The sequence below is a fragment of the Cyprinodon variegatus genome, unplaced genomic scaffold (assembly GCF_000732505.1).
Source record: "Cyprinodon variegatus isolate N-32 unplaced genomic scaffold, C_variegatus-1.0 Scaffold125, whole genome shotgun sequence".
NCBI lineage: Eukaryota > Metazoa > Chordata > Actinopteri > Cyprinodontiformes > Cyprinodontidae > Cyprinodon > Cyprinodon variegatus.
The window spans coordinates 861,890-883,215 of record NW_015150578.1 but is presented as its reverse complement, the minus strand read 5'-3'; the positions used below and the strand labels follow the sequence as shown (position 1 = coordinate 883,215).

Genomic DNA, 21,326 nt, shown 5'->3' with positions numbered 1-21,326 from the left:
ATTACAGATGCTGTTGAAAGGCATATATAAAGTAATTGTTTTCCTCACATAATGGGCAAATCACGGGACCCTTTATCCTTTGACTTCAGCTAGTGCTTTTCTTTAGGAATACTGACTTTGAACGAGTGGCTCAGCCACATCTTCCCTCTTCTCAGTCTGTTGTCATGGCATGCTGAACGCCCGCCCACAGTTCAGGTTCTCAGTCAATCGACATCTCGTACGCCTTTGTCTCAGCTCCCTTCTCGTCTTTGATTGATCTAGTTGTACTAACACACTGAGTTAGAGTGCAAGTAACGATATATTACCAATATATAACAAATAATTAGTTAGATTACTGTTTCAATTAAAAACTAACACTGTTATTAACAGCGTTATAGCTGTTTTATTTATTTCATTTAAAAAACAAAATAACCCTTTCATAGTCAGACAAAAAGATAATTTCAATCACCATTTTAATCAAGAGTATTAATAATTCTATTAAGCAATTGCAATAAATGAAAAAAAAAACATTTAAGTTGCAATAGAAATCTTAAAAAAAGCCTCTCAACAATTACACTAAGAGTTCTATTACTTTGATATAAATAAAAAATTGTGCTATTCGTTTATAGTAGAGGTTTATAGAATAGGTTAAAATAGTTTCTGACAAACCATGTTTGTACTTAAAAAGAAAATATGCAGGGAAAATTCTGATTTTCTTTAGAGAGATGCCTCATTTAAAATGCCAAACAATCATCAACATATTTTTGAGAATTATAGTCTTATCTTTGTAACCTAACATTGGGGGGGTTATTGAATTAGCAACTGCCTACCTTTACAAGGGTGTAAAACCTGGTTCTGTTACCATGGTGTCATTGTGCTTAATTTACCAGCAAAATCACCACCGTTAATTTAAAACAGTTAATTTATGAGCTAATGACTAAAGGAAGAGGAAACTTACCAAACCAACAAAGCAAATGACCCAGGGGCTGCTAACAAATCAGCTCGGCTTTGCATTACACCTCAGCATAACTACAGGCTGATCACCTTCATGTCACACTGTATTGATGCTGTATTTCATTTAAAAGGAGCCATAAGTGCATTGAAATGAAAATAATTACAATAAGTCTGGCATTCTGATTTATGGATCTTGTCTAAAATTCTAAACACTATTTATTTTTATTTAAAGGTCATCACAATTAAAAGAAAAGAGGCTTGAAGTGATTCACTTTGAATGCTGAATATCAACAGGCTACATACAAGTTTTCCTTCTGAAGTGAGTGATTAAAAATAAAAACAGTTAAATGATGTTAAAACATTTTTATGTAATAGTTTTATAATTTAGGCACGAAGAAAAGCTAATGGATTGACTTTCTCTTTAATCAAGGGGGATTGGGTTTAGATAATCTGCTCCCCTTAGTTTCAGATTTCAAACACTGATCTCAGAGACCTTCACCCACCTTCGCCATTTGATTCTAGCTTTACTCTTCTATTTCAGCAAAGCCTTGGATGTCATAACACAAAACATCTTAACACCTCTGGTCACTGTTTAGATTTTTATTTCATTATGTTATATGTGTGCCATTATAGTCGAGGATGGAAACAGATAGACAACTACACAAGGGGCAAAGAAAACATTATCAAGTAGCAGCATGACGTCTGTTCTATAAAAAGACAGAGGAAAATTTAATATCACATCCCACCAGAAGGTGACTTATCCTCGATAGCTTCAGCTTGTCAGGATCGTGTCAACAGATGTGCACTTGTAACAAGCTCAGTCTGAACAAATGACTCCGAGTCGGGATGAAATGAGTGAAGCACACTGAGGGGAAAATAAATGAAGATATTGACAGAAGTGACTTACTGAACTGATGGTATTGACTCCCAAGAAATATTTTTTCTTTTTTTAAGTGTGTTTTGTGAATCAGGGTGCAAAGTGTGAGTAGGCGCTGATGATGAGTGGGTGAGTGGAGTTAGGGGCATCACATGTGGGTGATGTTTGGGGCGTTGATGTCGTGGGAGGTGGCGCAGGGAGTGAGTGAGATGGTAAGAAAACGGCATGCCCACCTCCTCTTTCGTCAACACAACCCCTGGTGACAGCTGTCATATTGCCATGGCAACGGGTGCCACCTATTTCATGCGATGCTTATTTATACTCTTAGTTCAACTTTGAAGTGGCTGGCTTGATCTTATTGTGTGACTCATCTGCGAACAGGGTTTTAAGGTGGCTTAAAGGAAAAGGCTCTTAGCCGGCAGAGACAGTCACATCCCGCTTAGAATCGGATAATTACACTTTAACAAACAGTCTGACGCTCATAACAGGACTCCAGACTTTAGAGGAGGAGAGAGAAGGGAAACCAAAAAGCAGTGTTTGTTTTGCAAGTGTGAAAAAGGAAAAATATAATGTGCGATAAGAGCTTGTTATCACTCAAATTGCAATTTGTCACTCCGGCCATGCTACATTAGCCAACATTACTTCCATCATTAAACAGGCCAGACTCAGAGGAACACAGATGCTTTGTGTCAGAAATACAGGGATTGTTAGTTATTGCAGTTCACTTAAACAGTGTGGGGCATGTGTAAGTGAACTGGGTGGGTAGATGGGTGGTTGGGAGTTAAAGCTCCATTGTTTAAACTGCATGCTGGTAAGAAAAAAAGAGACGTTTTACCAGGCAGGATGCTCTTTGTAGAATTACTGTGAGTTAACACTGAGAGAACGGGAAGGATTTCACCCGTGAAGGCTCGGCTTCATCACACAGATAGCAGAATGCATAAGGAATACAAATAACTGCGATCCAGAAAGGGGAGTCTTAAAAAGTCCAGAGTGAAAATGTCACTTTAAAATAAAGATAAATGCATTCTTAATGATTGGTAAAAAGCTTTAACAGAATATGAGTATTAAAAGGGAAATATTCTACAGTAGATAAAAGTATCTGCATTCCCCTAAAGATTTTTTTTTTCCTTTTTTTCTTCTTGTCACACCTAAACGTTAAAGATCATCAAAAAAAATGTATCAAATGAACCTTTTTGTGAAAGAGCTCTTGACCCCTTCCTAAATCACAAATTATCAGCTTTTATCTACATTTAAGGTTGTTTTACCAGTCACACCCAGGCCTACTGCCTAACCTGTAGAAAAGACAACGTAAGCTGATGAGCTATTCTTATAAGGTGTGCTTCCTATTGCATTTGGCTTAAAACTAACACAGCACTTCAGGAAAAATACACCATGCTCAACTTGCAACACCAGGGTGATAGTGTTGGGATATGGACATCCTGTGTTTCTTTCGGATCTGTTGGACTTGCAGTTATTGATGACATTCATTCTTTACCCTCCCATAAATATCTGATGGAAAATATCTGGTCATTACTTGATGAGCTTAAAATAAGGTATGATTGGTTTATGCAAATTGTAGATCCTGCCTTCTGTTCCTCCTTCCTCTTCGGCTTTTATAGGCTCAATACTAAGAATTCTATCATGGATATGAGACGGACTTTGAAGTAATTTACATAATACTGTTGCCTTATGGACAGCATTAGTGTTAGTAGTTTACAGATTATGCTGTCTCTGGTCTGAGAGTTCCCAGCATCATAAAATAGAAAATTTGTCAAATATTTATTTCATCAACAAATGATTGAAACTGTACTTTGACCTGACATTCCCTCGGATAGATTTCATTTGTTAGATTCTTCTTCCGTTATTCAAAGTTAAATACATTTTTTATGCAATTGATAATGCATAACAACATGGATTCCACGTTAACTTAAAATATTGAAAAATAACCCAAATTAAGTAATATATCCAATCCTTCCTACGTTAAATAGTTCAGGCACTGTAGGTAGTGGTAGTATGATGATGTCACAGATGTATTCTTGACAAGCTTTGTGCCCCTTAGTAAAAGCTAAGGATTAGATGCAATCTACTGGAAGATTAACATGAATGTGCAACCAAACAATGTTTAAAGCATTTCTGAGGCAAGTCTGCCACTCTGCAAAGTGGATTCCTTTAAGAAGTAAGTCAGTTTTAAATATTTATTTGAAAGTTGTCCAACCCAGTCCTAACAAGGTGTGTCTAATAATGGGTTCATTGAGTGGATGTGCCTGTTCTAACAAATTCTCTTAATCCCAAAGAGATGTGATTGCTTAATTTTCTCTTTAATTTCTCCTTTTTTTAAAGCTGACATGCAGCCAAGCATAAACTCAAGAAACCTTTAACTCTGTAATTCATGGGCCTTCTCGATCGAGCCTTGCGACAGACACCAGTCGCCTGCTGCCGTTAATGTCTCTCAGCGAGAATTTATGTCTAAAAAACTGCCTCTCTCTACCTATCTCCCACTCAACCCATTAGAGGATTCCCCACCAAAGGTTTCGCAGGAACGCCTTCCATCAAGAGCCACACTAATGAAAGGCATTATACATTACAAAGTGTTTGATTTAGGGATGATTTACAGTCCTTTTTCCCTCTGCCTTGAGAAATGGAAACCTTCCCTCAGATAAGCTCCGAATCCACCTGCGATATTCAAAGGACATCAAAGGTTTCAAATGGTGTATAGAATTCATTGTCGGCGTTAAGAGCCACAAAACAGCTTTCTATCTGATCTGGAATTTCCATAACAGAGTGAGAGACATGAGTTATTTTGCTTCCAGGATCAATAGCAGCTTTAGTGATACGCAGCTGAGCTCGCAAACGTTGCACGTTTTGGTGCTGGATCGCTTGCTGTGTCTGCCCGTCGCTGATCTGACACCGACACAAACATCACTTCTGTCTGTTTATACAAGTATTTCAAATGCTCCTGAGCTGCAGATGATAACCTTTTTCTCATCTCCACTCTGCATAAATTCCCCCAGCTCTGCTAAAGTAAGCTGTAAATAAAGACGGATATACTTTCCAATTACTGTACCTTTCTGATAAACAGCCAATGACATTTTCTTGCTTAAGTTTTCATACCCATACAGCTTTCAAGCATTTTAGTTTTAGCATTTGAACTAATTTTAGAGACTAAAAACCTGAAAAGTGTGCAGTGCATTTTTGTTTAGCCCTCTTATTAACCTGGAAAATAATTATTTGCAAGCATCCGGATATAAGATATTTTATTTATTTTTTTTAATCACATAGTGTGCAGTTGAATAAAATGCAACAACCAATGTATCACATTGTGATGGCAGCACCATACTATGGGCTGCTTTTATTTAGCTAGTGCAGGAAAGTTGGACAGAGCAAGTGTAAATGGATGGAGTTATATACAGAGCTATTCTGGATGAAAACAGATTAGATTAGATTAGATTAGATTAGATTAGATTAGATTAGATTAGATTAGATTAGATTAGATTAGATTAGATTAGATTAGATTAGATTTTCATCTTCCATAAGAAGAATAAATAAACAGGCCCATCAGATCAAATCATATTCATTTGGTAGGATGGCCCAGTCTAAGTACTGTGCCAAGACTTAATATGTATGTAAACATTAATTATGCAATAATTACTGCTGTAATTATTGCATAAGGTTTATTTGGAAATATTGAGTCAGGGGAGCTGAATACAAATGCACATCACTTTTCGCAATGGTATTTGTTAAAAAAAAATAAAATTAAAACCATTTATCCTTATATTTCAAAGCTATGCACTAATTTATGTTCAGCAAGAAATCCTCATAAAACACATGATGTTTCTAGATGGATATAAGGGGTACAATTACTTTTGCGAGGCATTTTATTTTTATCTATGTTAACTTTCAACCCCATTGCCAGTTTTAATAATTGGCCTGATGTTGTTTTTCTGCCACCTACACGAATATTTAATACCTGACAGCTTGTAACCAGCAGCATTTAATCACAGCTGACAACTGATAATCCATGCCTCTGCCCTGATGGATCATTGACTTTCTTTTTCCTTTTTTTTTTTTTGTCTTCCTCGCCCCTTCTTTTGCTTATTTCTGTCTTCATGTTGACAAAAAAAAAAACTGTTTGGTGCTTGGAGATGTGATAATCATGTGTGAATTGCTTGTAAGAATCTCTTGGATCATATCCATGGGTGTTAGCTGTCACAGGGTTGAGTCCCTAGATCTTCAACAAAAGACTCAGGAGGATTGATCTAAATTTATGTGGACACAGCCACTGAAAGTCCAACTTTGATGGCCTTCCCAGTGGCTATCACTTGTCGTCCATATGGCATCTTGGTTTGTGATGTTCTTCTCATGTTCAAAATGTACAGATTTAGATTTTTCTTCCCTCTTATTCTGCAGCTAGCTCAAAGTAGCTTTTCTTTTTAAAGAGATAACTAGGTTTCTAAAAAGTTTGTATGAATAAAATAATCATTACAGCACTTGCTGTCGGGTGTGGATAAATTGGATTATTTAGTAACACTTCCTCCAATCTTTATCGTTGTCAACACTGTTGCATAATAAAGGGGTCTTAGTCCGTGGTTCAGAGGCGGAACACAAAGGGCCAAAACAAACAGTGTCTACTTGCTTCACTCACAGATATGAATTCTTGTCTTGTAATGCCTCGAGCAAGAGCAGTTCTTATAGTGAGTCATTTTCATCCCAAATTATGAAGTAAACATGCCTGGCTGCACAGCATACACATTTATTTTGGACAGCATTAGTGTCACGACATGCTGCGGACTGACCTGACATTGTATTTATTTTTCATGTGGTGCTCAAGGCCATTCGATCTTTTACTATTCTGGATCTCACAATAGGAGAGAAATGTTTAGCAACTTTCCTTGTGAGAATATCTCTTGAAAACACAGACTGAGTCTTTTGCTCCACAATTCTATTTATGAATTTCATTAAAAAAAAGGGCTTAATTATTTTTGATTATTGATGTTTAGAAATTGAGTCACCTCTCAATTTATAATTTGAGTAAAGACAACAGTTGTGGATTGCTTGCCTAATTTCAAGCATGGGAAAATTCTGACCGGCTGATTCTGGAAGACTCCCATTTTGGTTGACTCATTTACCACTTTATAAAGCTGACTGGTAGAAGGGCTGTAATTCTTTGTGGCATGGATTCAAATAGTCACAAAGTTTGCTGCAGATTTGGTATCTGGTGCTTTAAGATCAGGTGATTGTAGAGGCCATTTCAGTACAATGAACCATCGATTTAAATAAACAATTCAGTGTGACCTTAGCTTTGTGACATGCTGCATTATCCTGCTAAGAGTAGTCATCACCCGCGGCATTTAAATAATGCTCCATGAGGTCCAATTTCATCTCAAAGTGGCCCAAATTGTCCCTGGAGACTTTTGTAAGTGTTGATACAAAGAATAATTTTATGTCATAGGCCAATTCTTGTTCCTCCATTTGAACGTTGCAGCTAAAATTAAGATTTGTTATAAAGGTTGTTCTAATTTGGTTTTGGCTAATTTTGGAACACCTGTGAAAAATTTACCCTACATCATGTTGACAAACAATGTATAAATATGAGTAATTCTTCTAAAAAAAAGTGTTCCAAAAAAATTATTCACTGCAACGAAGAAAACTATCATTTCAATCTGAAAAAAACTCACACAAAGAGAAAAGACAATTAGGAGAAATGTATTGATACAATTACTTTGTCTTTGGGGCTCAGACCTCAGCAGAAAACATAGCACTTAATTTTGATAGATATGCATGAACAGGAGCAAAGAACAGGGCTGTTTCTCCCGACGGGAGATGTCGGAGTGGATATAAATGAAGTTGGTCAGTCTGTAGACTGCTGGTTAGCAAGACGGTCTGCTGAGCTTTATAGGGAGATCCAGTGGACTGCGTGAGCTGATACTAGAGCTTCACTCAGGGACCTGGAAGATGGAAGTCCAGTTGGATAACACAGGTTGAGAGAACCTGTTCATGATGAGCAAGCATGAAGCGACAGTTGAGAGGAAAAACTCCCCGTAGGGAAGAATCCTCTGACAGAATCAGGCTCAACATGGCTTCTGCCGGACCCGTTGAGATAAGGCATGAAACGCAGTAAGAGTCTGGGAGGAATGACACTCTGGTGAAGCTTTCAAGGCGCATCAGCCGCCTGCACACAGGAGCAGACAAGTGCATATCAGAGGCCGTTTAAGATGAGCTTTGGAAGCCGATTGGCTATCGTGAGAGGTGTGGTTCAAAGCTTATTGGCTGTGTCGCAGGTGGATGTATGAAAAGCAAAAAGTTTCTTCAGTTGAACTTCCGCCTAGGCTCCATTTTTGTAAACACTTCCTGAAATCATTGTCTGGAAATTTTAGCACAAACACTTCAGTTATGGAGACAGAACTTTTAATATAGTGTCAGATTGGTTTGGAATACATATACAATACAATACAATACAATACAATATATATATATATATATATATATATATATATATATATTTTATTTTTATTTTTTTTTTGATAAATCATGATTTAAAAAAATGCTTTTTCCATTTATTTTGATTGTCACTTAAAATGTGTTCAGATGCATAACACAGTTGCAAAAACAGAACAAATAGTACTAATACATGAACTTTTTACAGCACTTTAACTCAGGACTTTGGATTTTACACAAATGCATCAACTAGGTTTGTGCTGCTAAATTATCTTTGAGACTACTTGAACCTCTTTACCATAGAAAGACTCTTGCTAGCACAAATTTACAAAAGTAGACAAGATAAGCAAAATACATGCCTCAGGATATTTTTTTTTTTTATGAAAGTTCTTTTTGGTTTATACCATTTTACAACTGGTTGTGTCTACTAGGGGGTCTCTCGTGTTATGTTCAGATGTTTAACACACCTTTTGGTATTTCCTTAATAGTTCAGGTAAAGTAGTTTTTTGACTATGAGAAGGGTGCTGTTTGGTTTTCATTTGTTTAATCAGAGGTCCCTAATCTGTGATTTACTTAAAAACCATGGGCCAAACAAGAAATGGAAATAAAATCATTTAGAATAATTTAGAACTCTCAGATGACTGACATGACATGAAATTAATTTCTTTTACTACTTTTTCAAACTTGAGTGAAAATGTAATGATACATGGTACTTTGAAGAGAGGTATGAAATGGTTTGTTTATTGGTATTAATGTGTTTTGGGGAGTAAGGAATAGGAATAAACACTAGATAAAATGGTAATGTATAGTGAAAAAATGCAGTTGCGAATTTGTTAAGATTAAGATTGATTTAGATCCAGGTCTTGTACATTTAAAGAAAACAAATGATACAGAAGTACCTTTTTAATACAGGAAGGAAATTTAAGCTACATCAGCTTGCATCAGATGTTGGAAAAGCCATTGATTGTCTATGTAATGAATCATGTTTTGAGATGTGAATCTAACTCAGCGCTGTGTAGTGCTCACTTGGCACACAAAACATTTCCCTAATATTCCAAGTTTCAACAACACTTCATTAACGTGACACTTAGCACACAATTTCCATTTCCTCAAAGTGCCTACTTTTAACAGGCATCTCTACTGTTTCTTATTGTCACTTGCAGCTCCATCAAACATAAGTCACTCTTTATGGAATACGATGATAAAAGAGACAAATTTACAGCAGGAATAAACTATTTTATATCCTACTGGTGAAAACATTGTCTCTACAGCCAACCTTTCCTATCACAACTGCATAGGATAATAAGGATGGTAGGTCATTAATTTAAATAAAATTTTTATTTTACAATGAATTCATGCTAATTGTAAGCATTTGTTGTAGGAGAAGTTAGTTTGTATAGAGACATAATATCTAAATAATAATGATTGCTTTGGAAATAAAATTCCTTCCTAAAAGAAAACATTTTACTCCTAAAAGGTTGCTAAACTCCTGCCAAATAAGCACTTACTGAACTGAAAGAAACAAATGACAGAGGGCCACTGCCAATAGTTATAAAATAAATCTTATCTATCGATAAGAATCAAGTTGTTTTTCTCTAATCCACTCAATTTGTTGCTTGGCCCCTCAAACACGATTTGTGCCTCAATGTGTCTAAATTTGTCTTGATGAAGAACATTAGATATAAAGTGCTTTGAAAAACTATCTACTCCCTTAAAACTTTTGGGGTTTTTATTATTTATTTTTTGTCACATATAATCCATAAATGCGATTTTCCCCGAATTGGTAGTGTGGGCTGACAGTGATGTTATATTGAANCAGATCATTAAAATAACATTTTTACAAGATAATCCAAGAAAATAATAAAAGTGCTTTTTAAATGACAGTTTATTATAATAGTGGAAAAGCTTTAAACGACACAACTTACCTCTATGAAAAAAATTAACTGTTCTAAATCTCTGATAACTGTTTTTGCTGCCCTACCAAAAGCTACCATCGAGCATTTCATCTTCTTACATAATTGTTTATGAATTTTGAGAAACTCGTTGAAGAACAATTTATTTTAGCCATAATGGATTTTTTTAAGCATGAACACACCATTTGTAATAATTCTGTAGATCTCAATTGTATTTGGATTGACAGATAGAGGAGGCCACTCCAAAACTTTAGAGATTTATTTTAAATCAGCTTGAAAACTGGTGAAGTTATGACATCTTTGTTAGGTTTTTATGGCCTGTATTACAACCAGAGTTATCCTTGTCCAACATTGTAAAAATAGTATTTTTTAGCCTAAATAGTAACAAACATATTTTACTTTAGAATTTTCTGTTTGACATAAGAAATCAAACTTTGATCGATTTTTTTTTTTCATTATGCTGTGTTATTCTCCAACAACAATGTGGATCATAACTAAAAAGAAAAAGACTTTTCCCTAAGTAGTCTATATTTTTTTTTACAAAGTTCCTCAGGATTATTGAGATATTTTTTTTAGGCATGTTTTTTTTTTTTTTTTGCGAAGCAAAGCTTTTGCATAGTGCCATCATCTATCTGTTGCACAAGTTTTTAACACCATCAGACCAGAGCTGCTGAGGGGGAACCTGGAGTACGCTGGAGTGGACAGACATCTCGCTGCCTGGGCCATCAACTCTCTCACAGAACGCCCTCAGTACGTCTGGTTCCACGGCTGTCAGTCAGAGGTGGCAGTCTGCAGTACCGTGGCCCCAGAGGGCACCGTTCTGTATCTGTTCCTCTTCACCTTTTACACCTTAGACTTCACATACAACACAGACAACTGAAATTCTCTAGAAGTTCTCCAAAGACTTGACCATTGTAGGCTGTGTTCCGAGGAGAATGAGCTGGAATATTGATTGGTTATCATGAAAATGGTAGACTGGTTTGAGAAGAACCACCTGTCTCTTGACACCAGTAGAACCAAAGAGATGGTGATTGACTTCAGGAGAAGACCCCCACCTCACTCTCCTGTGAACATCCAGGGGCAGGACATAGAAACCGTTGAGAGTTTCAAATACCTGGATGTTTAAGTCAATAAACAAACTGGACTAGATTCATAACACAGACATCCTGTATAAGAAGGGCCAGAGCTGCCTCCACCTCCTGAGGAAGCTAAGATGCTTTGGAGTGAGCAGGCCCCTGCTTATAACCTTCTATGACTCTGTGGTGGCATCAGCCCTCCTCTACGCCGTTGTCTGCCGGGCCCGGAGCAGCGAAGAGCAGGACAGAAAGAGTCTGAACAAACAAGTGAGAAAGGCGGCTTCCGTCTTAGGCTGCACTCTGGACTCAATGGAGGAGATGGCTGAGAGGAGGGCGCTGTCCAGGCTTAAATCTATCATTGATAACACCTTACACTCTCTGGACCAGTCTGTAGAGGAGATGAGAAGCTCCTTTAGTGAAAGATTATTACACCCTGTTTTTAAAAAGGAGCACTACAACCACACTCTACAATATGACGCTACAACAGCAATAACTTGTGCAATGTATAAAGTGCAATTTTGCCATATGATACCCTGTGCAATAACCGGTTTCTCTATATTTGACACCCATTGCAATAACTAAATATATAAATATAAATATCCATCTATATAAATACCAATGTAAACACCTTGTGCATATATAGACACACTGCATGTACTGTATACTGTATATCCCACGCACCTTTTTTTGAGATCCTCAGAGCCGTTGTAGTGGGAAGTTGACACCCCACCCACGTCAAATAACTGCAAATAGACTGATTGGTCAGTGCCATGCTAGTGCAGTTTTTGATTGTGCTGCTTTTGTTTAAGAGATATTGACCATTGTATTTTAGATCATCCAGTGATCACCATCATCCCATTAAACTCTGAATTTTACCAAAGTGATCTACTTTTTTAGTGCTTCATTTGTGCAGGTCTGTGCCGTTAAAACGGACATGTGTGCTGTTCTATTTTTCAATTCCGTAAAAATTCAAAAAATATCCACTGGACTTGGTCTCCAAGATTTTTTCAAGATGTAATTAATTTAAAATGCTAGAACATATGTGGCTTGAGTGTGTCAGCAGTTCCTTCATAATGAAGGCATTGAAGCTATGGCCCACCAGTTCTCAAGACCTGAAACCGACTGAACAGATCTTTGACATAATGTTTCAATCCATCCACCAATGTCACATTACAACACAGACTGTTCAGGTGTTGGCGGATGCTTTAGTCCAGGCATCCCCAAACTCGGTCCTCAAGGCCCCCTGTCCTGCAGGTGTTAGAGGTTTATCTGCTTCAGCACAGCTGGTTATAATGATTGCAGTAGACCAAAAGCCTGTTGTTCAGCTTTCAAGTAAAATCAGCTGTGCTGGAGCAAAGAAACCTCTAAAACCTGCAGGACAGGGGGCCTTGAGGACTGAGTTTGGGGATGCCTGCTTTAGTCCATGTCTGGGAGTAGATCCCTCAGAAGACCATCCACCACCTCATTAGGAGCTTGCCCAGGCATTTTAGGCAGGTCATACAGGCACGTGGAGGACACACAAAATAATCTTTAAGGTTTTGATATAAATGTGATGCAATACTTTTGGCCAAGGAATTTTTTCACACTTGATATTTTCATCCAGTCTTTGTTTCTGTCAGATCCCTAACAGTAACATTTACTGTTGATTGATGACCTCATGGATGAGGTGTCCAGGTGTTCTTGGAGTAATTTTGGTAAAGCTGAGAAGGTTCACCACTGTTCCATATTATCTCCTTTTGTTGATCATTTATTTCATTGTGGTTCCTAGTAGTCCCAGTAGCATGCAACTGCTAATTTCTGTGTACTATTTGAATAAAGGTAGGGGGAATCAGACTTCCATGTAATAGCAATACATTTTCTAGCTACTTTCAGAGCTATTCCAAAAAATGGAAAATATGGTATTTGTTCAGGGGTTCCGTTTTAACAAAATTCCCAATGAAACATTGCTCAGGATCTAGAGGTGTTGAGATCTTGGTAATGGTAGATAGAGTATTACATAAATCCTGCAAAAAATGTTTAACTTTCACACATGACCAAGTACAATGTAAGAATGAGTTCTATTGCACATTGAAAGCATACTTCAGACAATTTAGGTTTAGACCTGTGAATTTTCTCTGGAGTCGGGTACAATTGATGAAGGAAGTTATAATGGGTAAGCCTACGTATATTGTGAATTTATTATTTTGACATAAATCAAACCAAAGGTTTTCTTCAATCGCAATGTTTAAGTCTGATTTCGACCTTTCCTTAGATCTATGCAAACCTGGTTTAGGATATTCTTTTATCAACACAGAATACACTTTAGATGCAAATCAACATGGAAGCACAAATTTTTAAGATTTTTAACTCTACCTTATTATGTAAGAAAGGTGCAAATAATGGACTTTATTGTACTGTTCTGGTAGTACTTAGGTTGTGAACAAAAACATTACTGTCAGTTATGCCAAAGGAGACAATTATTTTATTTTAATTATAAATGAATAAGAAGTTAGTTTTGATTGCTCTGCCAGCTCTATGCATAAAATAATCTACACATTTTTTTCTATTCATTTAGGTTATCCCTGCTGAAATAAAATTCTCATAAAGCTAAAGATTACAAAGGCTGAATGATCTTACTGTCCTTAGTGATACAGTGAGGAAGAATTTTGGCATCCTTTAAATTTATGCACACAATCTAGAGCTTCGCTTTTTGGCTAATCGGAATGCCTAATCAGATAAAGACCGGTTGACTGATTCTAAACATATGTCTTTCTGTTCTTCTCTTCCTCAGGTGATTCAGACCATCAGTGCAGTGGATAAGGATGAACCGCTGAGCGGGCATCGCTTTCATTTCGCCCTTGATGCCTCCGTTGCTGGAAACATGAACTTCACCCTGCGAGATAACAAAGGTACAACTGCCTTTTTGTGCCACTCTTTGATAATGTTCAAAGATAGTGATTTACTTTAAAGTGTGAATTTATAGAATATCTAAGACACAAACATGCCTAGAAGTTTGTGAGTTTTTGCTTCTAAAAGCGCCAAATGGACAACAGAATCATGCATCATGATTTAAGGCTGTGTAAAATAAAATTAAGGATGTGTAAAATTTCCTGCATATTCTGTACAGTATATTACCTGCTTCTGTCACTTGAAGAATACTATTGTATCTTATTAAAAGTCCTGCGGTATATGTATATATTTTATATTATTAGAGCAGTCAGTTCATTCTTAGCATTTAAAAAAGCTGGAAAATTCACAATAAATTTAAACGAGTTCAAGATAGAAGTGGGAAACCATAAAACGAATAACAATTTATTAATGATTATATTTACTCATTTCACTCATTCAATCAAAGTTTCTAACATGTGTAGCTCATTAAAAGCTACCTCACAGCATCGCAATAAGAGTTGGATCTGACTTGTGACCTTGGCTAGAACTTTTATTTCTCAATTCTCTCCCAGTTCTTCATAGAGTGACTGATATATTTTGGGTTATTGTCATGTTTCAAGGTCTAGCTCTGCTTGAACTTTTTTTTTCTTTTTTACAATTAGGCTTACATTTTTCTCAGCACCCTCTGAAACATAGTAGAATTTGGTGAATTATATAATGATAACCTGATATATACAAATATCAAAAACACTTTTACTTCTGAGATCTGCAAGGTTCTTCTCTTAAAAAGCTGTATTTGGTTCTCTCAGTTTTAGAGTTATCTGTACATTAGATAGAAATCCGGAAGCCGTGATCTTTGTCTGAATTCTCTCTGATAGTTTAAGGTTTAGTGGATGAAGTTCTTTTTCAAGGTGGATCATCATAATAAGTGGTTCTCTTATTGTCAATCATGCTCTGGATATGTTTACTTAAGGCCGTCCTACGTGCCCGTTTCCACTTTCACTTACCGGTGGTGAGTCTGACATTGTGGAAAATTTTCAAATCTTTTGGAAAGTGAGCCTGTATGAGCGATGCAAACATCAACTTCTAAACAGTGTGCACGAGGAGAAATGGGCTTGTGCATGCTCTTGCATGTGTTTAATAGGCGTTCCGTCTCGTGAGCAGGTACAGGGTTGTGCATTTGCATCCGCCCTCAGTGGAGGGGGCGGGTCTTTTCAAAAATTAGCAAAAATCCTCCACTATACTTTTAACCTTTAAGTTCAGCTTGCCTATGTTTCTTTCTGGAGATTAAAGGTTCAGTCCTTGTAGTCTTCCCAAAATAGTTAAAGTTCTCCTAGGTCCCATGATGACATCTGAGGGTGTTTGGAGACTTCTGAAGGTGAATTCCTCTTTGGGTAGATGTGGTTATGCAGAAAAAGCTGAGCTGGTTGGCGTTGTTTTGGGTCTCCACATAAAGACTATTTTCCAACCATAGAAATGAAAATCTCATCAAATCCTTACCAGATACACAAGCTGTCATTTTCTGTGTGAATATTTCAGATAGCTCCTTCAATCTCACCATGTTGTTAACTTTCACTTAAACAGTTGGACATCTGAGGTCTAAAAAGTGTAAACCAACTTTAAGATGTTCTGACGTGATTTGATACACCTGTGTGGGATTTTAACCATTTTAAGACCGAATAAAGATATCCTAATTTAATTCTTCACAGGTGTACAAAATGAAAATGCATTTAGTAAATTACAATTTACTTATAATGTAATAAAATTTTAAGTTTTTTTATGGAATAGGAACGTACAGTTTTGTTAAAACTTTATTTAAAATCCATTTGTTGCAATGTATAAGAAAACCACAGGATTTACAGATTTTTTTGTCACATTAAGAGTATGTTACAGTTGTTTGTTGCTTGTTTTTTTATTCAGCCTGTCAACGTAATTCACTCTGCTTGTCTTACTATAACTCTATAAAAGATCCACCACCTACGCCCCATTTCTGTTTATCAAGACTCAAAGCAAAATCAACAAAACTATATGTGACATCCTTCTATTTGTGACACCATGTGGTTAGAAACAACATTCTTTTGCTAAATCACAATGTATCTTTAACCTTTGCACACGACCAAAGCTGTCTTTACATTGGCATAATCTTCATGCCACCTACACATAAAAGTGGGTGGAAAACTTCATTTTAATTTCTACATCGATGTATTGGCTCATGAGAGTAGAACTTGACTCTATGATTATGTGCTTTCACAAATACCTGGTGCTTTGATGAAGAAAAAAAAACCTGTTTAGAGCTGATAGACTCTCCGAGGCGATGCCCTGTGTTTAGTAGTTCATTCACCTGTGTGGGAGATGACTTGAGGCTGTCTTCATACCTCTCTGAAGGTGTAGCAGGCGCCACGCTGTGTCAAAGTAATCCACGTAAGTGCAAACATGTGTGAGACACTAAAGTGTATGTTCAAGATAACCAGAAGGCAGATTGAAAAGAAATGGCAGGGGGAGATTACCAGGGAGCCTGATGGAGAAATGTTCTGTGGCATATGAATTTCTGTGGGAACTAATAATCCATCAATTGTTTTTTTTTTTAACTCTGTAATTTAGATCATATGTACTTTTTTTCAAAGTTTAATCTAAAGTCTAAAGTCAGAAACCAGGTTGTCTGCATGTGTGTCGCAGTGAACACATATATGCCACCGCTCCTTCCACAGACACTCTGGTGCACCTCTCCAAAATTGTAGGTGACTGCAGACAGTGCCGCAGACAGGAGGCCTCTGATTGGTCAAACCTACATCCATTCTACACTATGCATATTTCCTGTTTGGTACCTTACCGGCTTGTTTTATTTGTATGACCGCTGTTGTGGAAAACGACTTCTGAAGATGGACCAGCTAGAAGAGCAAGGTGTGTTAGAACACTGAGATCCTTTTTCCACCTGGAGCCCCGCTCTTTTTCGCACTCATGTCCATCCGTTGTCACACAAACTTGCCCATTCCGTTTTTCCACTTCTTCACCTGCTCGGCCATACCTCGACCCACAGCTAGTTCACTGTCCTTGCTTTGTGGCATGGAATAACATAGCGCAGACCACGATTCAATATTTGCTATAAATCAGAAATATCTGCGACAAGCTCACTGCAACACACTGCTGTTAGAGTATAACCAGCCCTGAAGGGCTCAGAGGGCTATTGACAAATCTAGGCTTCATTTTAGAGTGGAAATTGTCATTTTTTTAAACTTGCATACTGCTAGATATTAATCATTTTTCACATGGGAAGGAATAAACTTCTTTGTTATTTTGCATAGATTTAGCACTGTATTATCAAAGTTATGAACTCAAAATACTTTAGCATACAAAGAGGATATGTGCAATTTAGTGTTTCAATTTGTTGTTGTCCCGTTCAGTTAGAGGAGTCTACACTAATGTACGATACAAAGCAATCTATAAGAACATAAATGAGTAAGTTTTCATGAAATAATTGACTTGTCAACACACAGTTTTTATCCTGTGTGGTCAAACAACTTAGAGCTCATGAAACATTGCTGTCTAACCTCACAGATGCAGCTGTTCATTGAAAATTTCTGTAATATGCTCTTTAAGCTTTTTGAAAGCTACCTAAGAAGAGCAGGGGAAACAGTCTCAGCAGAGACTCCCAGAGGTTCTTTCCCTAGATACTGTCTTCAGCTCTGCTGAGGAAAACCTGAAGTGCTCCCAGGCCAGAGATATAGTCCCTTCCCATCCCACCTTCTAAGGGAGGCGTCCATTGGCATCCAAAAAACATGTCAGAGCTAACTCAGTTGATTCCTCTAGATGTGGAGGTGTCTTTACTCCATGCCTCTCCCACATAACCAGGCTTCTTAATCCCTAAGGGAGTGTCCTGCTACCCTGCAGAAAAAGTGTCACAATGTCAACTGCTTATATGCTGGAACTTGTTATTTCTTTCAGATTTCATGACCAGATGTGAGATTAGAAACATTGGCCAACCAGCAAATCAAGAGCTTTGCCTTTTGGCTAAGCTCTCTTCACAACAGACTACTGCAACATCTGCATTATAGCTACATATTTGCATTTTCGTTCTTTTCACTAGTTAGAACACTTTTCTTTGAAGCTGAATGGCGTCCCAGCAAACATACCTTATAGATAGCATTGGGGCTCATCCATGTTATTGTAGGACATCTGATGACCTTCCGGAGTCAACATCCAAAATAAATGGTTTTGAGTGGTGGCATGATGAGAACAGTTTATTGTCAGAGAAAAAGTTTTGGTGGGTTTCAAATACCTGCATTCGCTTCATATTCACTGAATATGCTCCAGGTGGAGGAAAAATAGCACTTTCTTGTTGGTTTATTGAAAGTATGTGGAAAATAAATTTCAGTATTTTAAAAATAATATTCAACAAGCCATTTTTTGATGTGTTAATTCAATGTTATTACATTTTTTAAATAAAAACACAAGAAATCTGAGGATAGTACCAAAGATTAGTAGTCCCCATATGTCTCACCAAAACCTCTTTAAATTTGCTGTAATTTACACTAGATGCATTAACATTTGCACAGCTGATGCCTAACAGTGGATCAAGGGTTTCCAAAGGTTTTTAGCCTTTTTAATTATATTTCCTTCTGGGTGCTGAAAGCAGAATCTGGAGACAGGATAAATCCTCATGTTGCTCCATCTTAATTTTTTTTGGAACAATAGCAGCTGCTGTAATACGTACACTTCCCATGTTTTAGCTTCCGTCTGGTACCAAGATTATTTAAAATAGTTTTTAGTGGCTGCAAAAACCTCAGTTAGCTTTCCAGGTGCTATTTTGAGCACAGACTTTTGGAAGATCTCTTCAGACTTAAGAGGTTAGGACCATAAAACCTTTTTTTGTTATTAAAAGTGTTTGGTTGCTTCTGTCCCTTGACTCTGTCCCTCATACTAAGATTTGACACAAATCTTTACCATCAAACCAAACCACTTATTAGCCAACATGGTCAAGACCAGAGAAAGGAACCACAGGGTGTCATATAATAAACTGTGCTCATGATACGTTCTGTTAGCTTTTCTGCTTGATTTAAGATTTAAGAATGACCAAACAAAGTAGGTTGAATGTTTTCTGCTGTTTGTACCTTGAACGGATATATCATGACACAGACTTTTCGCTCTTTTGCAGACAATACAGCATCCATACTGACAAAGCGAGGCGGCTTCAGGAGACGGGAGCAGCCAGTGTATCGATTGCCAGTGTTGATCACAGACAATGGAATCCCTGCCCTCAGCAGCACAAACACACTGTCTGTGCGAGTGTGCGACTGCGACTCTGACGGCGTGGCCCTGTCTTGTGGAGCAGTGGCCTACACAGCTACAGGCCTTAGCACTGGTGCCCTCCTGGCCATTCTGGGCTGCATTATCACACTTCTAGGTAAGATCTGGATGACCTTAGTGTGAGAAATGTAATGTATATGTTACATGTTATATGTATGTATTGTCTTAGCTGTGTTCCTAACCGCAATGGTCTGAGTGGACTATTTTAAAATTAGAATAAGGTTACAGATAATGTTTTAAAGCTTATTTTCCCATTATTTAGCTCTTTACCTCAGATGAAAAAAGTGGCCTAACAAAATGAATCCAGGTACGATAGTGTATAAAAAGTGATTATTTCAATAAATATATATCACGGTCTTGGTTCTGTTTAGGTTTTTTTTAGTTTTCAGTTTCAGTTTGATCCATGTTTTTCGTTGTTTTCTAGTTTTATTGGTTTATTTCCTATTTTGTGATGTTTTCTGGATGCATTTGAGTTCTTAGGTATTTCTTGATTGCCCATTGTTGCTCTCTGGTGTTGGTCACTTTCTAGAATCCTCTGTTCACACCTGCTCCCAATCAGCTCATTAGTCCTGTCTTTGTTCAGTTTCCCATATATATTCTCCCTGTGCAGTTCCTCAGTGCTGGTTCCTTGTCTTTTCCTGGCCCCTAACCTGAGCTTTCCCCTGAAGTAGTCTGTTTTTCAGTTCTTTGTATGTTGTATTTTGGTTTTTGGATTTTTGCCTCAGAAATGTCATTAAATCTACAAGAACTCAACTCTGCCCCCTTACCTCTGCATTTGGGTCCTCAAAACCTCAGCTCAACCCTGACAATATGACAATATGCGACTTATATGTGATCTCCTGTGTAAACTGCATTCATACAGCTTAAGTGTCCCGCATGCGCAGTAGAGGATGCAATGACATCAGAAGCCAGCATGTGTCGTGTTTACGGAAGTAAACGCGTATGGTAGGCTGGTGCGCATCTAGCGATCTTTCAAAACCTTAAAACCTCAATCTTTTCAAGATGGTTAAAAAAAATACTGCTCTGTGCATCGTCATCCGCCATGGTGTTTGTTTTTCTTACCACTTCTGTATAGCAGGAAGCAGAATAGTAACCTATGTCGGTTACTAATGGCGTTCAGGTCAGATGAATGCGACCTGATCGTTCACAAACAGGTCACATTTGAAAAGATCAGATTCGTATCGGATTCAGGACCACATAGCCAAGTGGCCTGAGTCGCATTGGAAAAGATCAGATCTGTGTTGTTCAGACTGTCATGAAAAGATCAGATCCAGGTCACATATGGGAAAAATAATCGTATTTGGGTCACTTCAGGCTGCAGTGTGAACGTAGCCTACGAGGGTAGTGACTCAACCATTATGTCATATTATTCCTTTTTTTGAAGACTTTACATCACACTTTTTTAATTTTATTGTTATTACAATGCCCAGCAGACTTATAAAATAGATTCACTTAAAAACATTCACCATTAAGGCAGTTATGAAAGATCCCAATGGCAGGTAATAATTGATGCAAAACAACTTCAAGTTTTGTATTTTCAGCTAAAGAGTACAGAATGAGAGAAATGAATAGCAGTGATTCACAACACATCCTCTAAAGGCACTTTTCAGGGTCCATTAAATCTGATCATACAGAGAGACGGCCAACATCTCATATGATGATATTTTAAAGCTTAACTGGCCAATAACTGATACTGATATTTTTGTTCCTAGACCTACTTACAAACACTAAGCAGTGTTTATCCTTATGTCCTGTCTAGAAATTGCAAATGGCACTTCAGCTATGTCTCCCTTAAACTTTAAATAACACCCACACCAGTTAAGTTTTAAAGTACAGGTGCTGGTCATAAAATTAGAATATCATGAAAAAGTAGATTGATTTCAGTAATTCCATTTAAAAAGTGAAACTTGTATATTATAT

At 37.3% G+C, this 21,326-nt stretch overlaps 1 protein-coding gene across 1 annotated transcript in view; it reads left to right on the top strand.

The window, feature by feature from the left end:
- The window catches only part of cdh7 (cadherin 7, type 2), a 211,040-nt gene that overhangs the window by 173,924 nt on the left and 15,790 nt on the right, over nucleotides 1-21,326 (top strand). Inside the window, exons 10-11 of the mRNA XM_015375780.1 lie at nucleotides 14,005-14,122; nucleotides 19,255-19,503. Coding sequence (XP_015231266.1) covers nucleotides 14,005-14,122; nucleotides 19,255-19,503 — 367 coding nt within the window. The remainder of the gene's footprint in view (nucleotides 1-14,004; nucleotides 14,123-19,254; nucleotides 19,504-21,326) is intronic.